Raw genomic sequence first — 5,660 nt, 5'->3', positions numbered from 1 at the left:
TCAGCCGAGCTTGCTGCCAATCACAGGCCACGCCCCCTTTTATACTAATTCAATTTTTTTCACCAAATGAGGATCATCAATTCTCCAGTCATCACGGAGATGGATCCAACTCTGAGATCCATGTTGAACATTTAAACCTGGATTCAGCGGAGGTGAACCTGCTGGATCTGGAGATCTGGACCCTGGCGGTCAACAGAGTACCCGCAGGGCGGACTACTCGGACACGGCCGGTTGAATTAATTAACTACTTGGTTCCGTCAGTGAAACTCTTCAAACTTCTTGTCACAGAAACTCAGCAGACGTTCAATAAGAGAGATGTTTTATTTCATAAAATCTCCAAACATCTCATAAAAACCAGTTGCTGTGACATCACAGGCGTCTTGCAGGAGGCTCTGAAAACTCCCCGGAACCACGACCAGATCCTGGAACCACCACCAGATCCTGGAACCACGACCAGATCCTGGAACCACCACCAGATCCCGGAACCACGACCAGATCCCGGAACCACGACCATATCCTGGAACCACCACCAGATCCCGGGTCCCAGAAGCACAGCAGGGGGGGCTCAGATGTGGTTTTTGCACCACTCCTCCAGGGCCCGAGTGCAGAGGTCGGCCTGGTGGTTGTCGGCGTGGATGGCGTTCTTCAGCCAGTCCTTGAACCTGTCCAGCTCTCCCCTCATCTGCAGGTAGTGACCCAGAACCGCGGAGGCCTGAGAGACCAGAGACCAGAGAAAAGTTCAGGACCAGCACAGAACCACAGGGAAGTTTACCTGGGGGCGGGGGGTGAGTGGAGGGCTCACCCTGGTGAAGCCCCGGGTCCTCAGTTTCTTGCCCAGCTCCTCCCCGATCCCTGGCAGGGCCGTCACCGGCTTGTCCTCCATCGGCTCGGCCACAAAGTCCCGGTATTCCTCAGTAGTGTCTGCCATCCCGCTGCAGGAAACAGGTTCAGCGTGTTTTATCTGTCGCTATCAAACAACAACCTGCTGTCAAATAAGATGCCGGCTCCGCAAGTCTTCTGTCCCACTGTCATCCGTTCTGTCCCAATTTAAGCTGGTCGTGAGGGGCGTGGCTTCAGAACACACCTGTGGGTGGGCGTGACCTCTTCAGCCACCTGTCAGTGTGTCATTCATAGTTTATTGATGTGTCACAGCCAGATCAGGAAACTTGCTGGATATAAAGTTCTAAACCCGTAAACAATCAAGCAGGTACGACCCGTCAGGCGGCCACTGGGAATGCAGAAGATCAGGAGGGCGAGTCGGGCGCTGAGCCAACCACCACATCCTCCACTCCACATTCTCAAAGCTTCATATTTTAGGATCTGTCCTCTTATGGTTCATGTCTGACCTCGCAGGAAGATCCTTTAGAGAATCAGGACGAGGACGAGTGTCCAGATCACATGATCTGGCAACAGGAGTGCCACAGGGATCAGTGCTGGGCCCCCTTCTCTTTTCACTATACACCTCTTCACCAGGTGAAAACATCAGCTCTCATGGCTTCTCCTACCACCTCTATGCTGATGACACCCAGCTCTTCCTCTTCTTCCCACCTGGTGACACAGCCATCTCACTGTGAACATCGGCCTCTTTCTCTGATATCTCTGCTTGGAAGAAGGACCGTCACCTTCAGCTAAATCAGTAATTCCTCACCTCCTCAGATAAGCAGCTAGATTCCACCACACTTGTGCCCACGTCTTCTGCCAGGAATCGTGGTCTCATGTTAGACAACCAGCCGACCCGCCCTCCTAATTATCTGCTCTGCTGCATTCTCAGTGGCCGCCTGACGGGTCGTACCTGCTTGATTGTTTACGGGTTTAGAACTTTATATCCAGCTAGTTTCCTGATCTGGCTGTGACACATCAATAAACTATGAATGACACGCCGACAGGTGGCTGAGGAGGCCACGCCCACCCACAGGTGTGTTCTGAAGCCACGCCCCTCGCCGATCAGTTTAAAATTGGGACCGAGCGGAGGGCAGCGGGACAGAAGACTCGCAGAGCCGGCGTCTTATTTGACTGATCACACGACAGCAGGTTGTTGTTTGATAGCGAAAGAGAAAACACGCTGAACCTGTTTCCTGCAGCGAGATGGCAGACGATACTAAGAAGCACCGGGCCTTCGTGGCCGAGCTGATGTGGAGCAAGCCGGTGACGGCCCTGCCAGGGATCGGGGAGAAGAAGCTGGGCAAGAATCTGAGGACCCAGGGCTTCACCAGGGTGAGCTCTCCACCCACCCCCCGCCCCCAGGTAAACTTCCCTGTGGTTCTGTGCTGGTCCTGAACTTGTCTCTGGTCTCTCAGGCCTCCGCGGTTCTGGGTCACTTCGTGCAGATGGGGAGAGACCCGGAGAAGTTCAAGAAATGGCTGAAGGATGACATCCGCGCCAAAATCCACCAGGCCGACCTCTGCACTCGGGCCCTGGTGGAGTGGTGCGATGCCTTCCTCTGAGCCCGCCCTGCTGTGCTTCTGGGACCCAGGATCTGGTCGTGGTTCCAGGATCTGGTCGTGGTTCCAGGATCTGGTCCTGGTTCCAGGATCTGGTGCCGGGGAGTTTGCAGCGCCTCCCGCAAGATGCCTGTGAAGTCACGGCAACTGGTTTTTATGAGATATTTTCTCATAATTTCTCATGATTTTCTGAAATAAAACGTCTCTCTTATTGAAGAGTTTCGTTTTTTTTGTCTCTAACACTCAAAGGTTCCAACAATGATGAGCAAGGTTCAGAGTTCAGAGTGCAAATCGATTGCCGGGTCAATCAATTCGGACAAACCACCAGGTCGGGCTCCGGTGACGAGGACCGCATCGTTGAGTCCACGGCAGAAAACGCATAAGAGTGCCGGCTCATTCCACTCACTCTCAGCGGCCAGGGTGCCGAACTCTACCGCATATTCCACCACCAAACCCCCACCTCCACCGACATCTTCCAAGATCGCCGTCAAAGGGGTCTGGGTCGCAAGCGCAAGAGGAGGCGAGGGAGGACGCCTCTCCCTCATCAGAGGAACCGGGTGTCCCAGACGTGCCGGTCTGACCCAGACGCTGCACCAACGTGTCCACGGAACGAGTCAGCAAGGCAATGTTGTTGTGCGCCATCCGTATTGACTGCTCATGTCAAGCAACGGCAGCGTCCCGGCTACTGAAACCTTGTTGTGTGTCTGCTGGGTCCATGGTGGTCGGATTATTATGTTAGGCTCGAGGGAAGGAGGGCGGACCCAAATGCAGGACAACACGAGCAAGGTTCAGGTATAACAAAGTTTATTAACAAAAAGCGCTCCACAGGAGGGAAGAAGACAAACACAAAATCACAGACCGTAAAAACACGGCTGGAAAGTCCAACAAAAGGCACAGACCGGAGAAAAACTCGCGGCTGGAAAAAGTAATCCAAAAGGACCCAGGAAGGGAAGGTCCACGAACGGGAAACTAGGGAAGTACGGGGTTCTGAGCTGGATAGAGTCATCCGACACCACAGCTTATGGGAGGCAGGTTTAAGAGCAGGCCGGGTGACGAGGCTGAACGGTTGTCAGGTGATCGGGATCAGCTGCGGTGCTCTGGCCAAGCCTGACCAGGCTTTGGCCTCTGGTGGAGGAAGAGTGTGCCAAACCCTAACACTGATATTGTAATAACAGTTTTACCCATAATGTAATACCTTATTACATTATTGGGAATTTATTACATTTTTAGGTGAGTCTTTTTTTTTCTCCAAATCTGATAATGTAATACTTGACAAATAATGTAATATATATGTTCATTTTCAGTCCAGAGTTCTACATTTTGTGTTTAAAGTATCTAAGAATGTTATATACGCTGGATTTGAAACACTAGAATGACTATAGGGTTAAATTGCAGACTTTGAGTACCATGTAATAAATTCCCAAATGTTATTACAATATCCGTCAGGATATTTTATTACATTATTGGTGAAGTTATTACATTATTGGGTATCATGACATTTTCAAATGAGGTAAGTGCAAATTTTATTACATTTTCAGGCGTTATTACATTTTCAGGAAATTATTACATTATAGGAGCTACAGGCCTTCCTCTATAATAATTACATTTCCCTCCTTCTCCCACTTCTCTTTTATGTATATGTTAACACCCGCTCAGCACCTGGCTGCACCGGTGGAACTGGGTCATGGGACCCCGGCACAGAGGCAGCTGGAGCTCCGACAGGTGAGAAGGTCCATGTGGAGAGATGTAGAGATGGAGAGATGGGTCAAATAGCGTACATGTAAAAAATTAATCTAGATTTAGATTTAAACATTTAGATTTATGTTCAACATCTAGATTTAATATTTAGATTAAATACTGAATAGTGAAAAGAGAAGGGGGCCCAGCACTGTTCCCTGTGGAACTCCTGCTGCCAGATCATGAGATCTGGACACTCGTCCTGATTCTCTGGAGGATCTTCCTGCGAGGTCAGACATGAACCATAACAGGACAGATCCTGAAATATGAAGCGTTGACAGTGAGGAGAAGAGGAAGTGGTGGTTAACTGGTCCAGCAGGTTCTCAGCGCGTGTGAGGAGAGGAGTGAGGAGTGAGGAGACTGTTTAGCCAATCAGAATGCAGAACACGATGCAAATCCATGAAGCAGCAAAATGTGAAAGATGAACCGCGTTATAGCGAGGGATTACTGTGTGTATATATATATATATATATATATATATATATATATATACATATATATATATATATATATTATATATATATATATATATATATATATATATATATATATATATATATATTTATATATATATGGTAAAAAAAAGCATGAAATCTCATTGTGTAATGATTTTGAGAGCATGGTGGAAAAAGCTGTTGCTCAGCATTGAGGTTCGCGATGTGACGAGGTGGGGGGGGGGGGGGGGGGGTTGGAGACAAAGAACAAAGAGACCAAACATGGTTATTTCCTGATCCTGCGTGATTGTAGAACATCCTCCTGGTTCAGCTAGTTTCCATATGAGCTTGTATTCAACTGCAGCAACAAAGTGAACGGTTTGGAGAACTACAGGTCTGGAGGGGTTGGGGGGGGTTACTGTGTTTCTTCATTCAGCAGCTCAGCTAAACTATGAATGCCACAACCACAGGTGTGTTCTGAAGCCACGCCCCTCACCGACCAGCTTAAATTGGGACTGAGCGGATTCCAGCGGGACAGAGGACTCGCGGAGCCGGCGTCATATCTGACTGATCACACGACATCAGGTTGTTGTTTGATAGCGAAAGAGAAAACACGTTGAACCTGTGTCCTGCAGCGAGATGGCAGACAATTCTCAGAAATACATGGACTTTGTGCGTGAGCCGTTGTGGAACAAGCCGGTGACGGCGATACCAGGGATCGGGGAGGAGCTGGGCCCGAGGCTGCGGGAACGGGGCTTCTACAATGTGAGTCCCCCCAGGTACACTTCCCAGTGGTTCTGTGCTGGTCCTGAACTTTTCTCCTGTCTCCGTCTCTCAGGCCGACAGGGTTATGAAACTTTTCGTGCAGTATGGGAGAGACACGGAGAGCTTCAAGACCTGGCTGATGTGCGTCATCGGCTCCCCCCCCTACATGGCCGAGCTCTGCGCTCGAGCCCTGTGGGAGTGGTCCAACCGCCACCCCTGAGCCCCTCCTCTTGTGCTTCTGGGACCCGGGATCTGGTGGTGGTTCCAGGATCTGGTGGTGGTT

The 5,660-nt window shown here is 50.0% G+C and overlaps 3 protein-coding genes across 3 annotated transcripts; 2 read left to right on the top strand and 1 right to left on the bottom strand.

The window, feature by feature from the left end:
- Positions 1–368: 368 nt before the first annotated feature.
- On the bottom strand, positions 369–1,003 carry LOC133463336 (barrier-to-autointegration factor-like protein). The gene is made up of 2 exons (XM_061744823.1): positions 803–1,003; positions 369–712 (listed from the first exon to the last, which is right to left on the bottom strand). Exons 1-2 carry the CDS (start codon positions 926–928, stop codon positions 566–568), a joined length of 273 nt encoding a protein of 90 aa, XP_061600807.1. The 5' UTR covers positions 929–1,003; the 3' UTR covers positions 369–565.
- A 985-nt stretch (positions 1,004–1,988) lies between these two features.
- On the top strand, positions 1,989–2,576 carry LOC133463333 (barrier-to-autointegration factor-like protein). Its single transcript, XM_061744821.1, has 2 exons — positions 1,989–2,214; positions 2,298–2,576. Exons 1-2 carry the CDS (start codon positions 2,086–2,088, stop codon positions 2,442–2,444), a joined length of 276 nt encoding a protein of 91 aa, XP_061600805.1. The 5' UTR covers positions 1,989–2,085; the 3' UTR covers positions 2,445–2,576.
- Positions 2,577–5,160: 2,584 nt separating this feature from the next.
- Positions 5,161–5,660, top strand: LOC133463338 (barrier-to-autointegration factor-like protein). Its single transcript, XM_061744825.1, has 2 exons — positions 5,161–5,377; positions 5,451–5,660. Exons 1-2 carry the CDS (start codon positions 5,252–5,254, stop codon positions 5,595–5,597), a joined length of 273 nt encoding a protein of 90 aa, XP_061600809.1. The 5' UTR covers positions 5,161–5,251; the 3' UTR covers positions 5,598–5,660.

The sequence above is a fragment of the Cololabis saira genome, chromosome 17, assembly GCF_033807715.1.
Source record: "Cololabis saira isolate AMF1-May2022 chromosome 17, fColSai1.1, whole genome shotgun sequence".
NCBI classification, from domain to species: domain Eukaryota; kingdom Metazoa; phylum Chordata; class Actinopteri; order Beloniformes; family Belonidae; genus Cololabis; species Cololabis saira.
This window is presented reverse-complemented; position numbering and strand designations above follow the sequence as displayed.

Coding starts and splice junctions, on each gene's coding strand:
- LOC133463338 (XM_061744825.1), top strand. CDS start 5,252: ATGGCAGACAATTCTCAGAAATACATGGACTTTGTGCGTGAGCCGTTG. Junction 5,378..5,450: donor GGGAACGGGGCTTCTACAAT/GTGAGTCCCCCC, acceptor TCCGTCTCTCAG/GCCGACAGGGTTATGAAACT.
- LOC133463336 (XM_061744823.1), bottom strand. CDS start 928: ATGGCAGACACTACTGAGGAATACCGGGACTTTGTGGCCGAGCCGATG. Junction 713..802: donor GGACCCGGGGCTTCACCAGG/GTGAGCCCTCCA, acceptor CTGGTCTCTCAG/GCCTCCGCGGTTCTGGGTCA.
- LOC133463333 (XM_061744821.1), top strand. CDS start 2,086: ATGGCAGACGATACTAAGAAGCACCGGGCCTTCGTGGCCGAGCTGATG. Junction 2,215..2,297: donor GGACCCAGGGCTTCACCAGG/GTGAGCTCTCCA, acceptor CTGGTCTCTCAG/GCCTCCGCGGTTCTGGGTCA.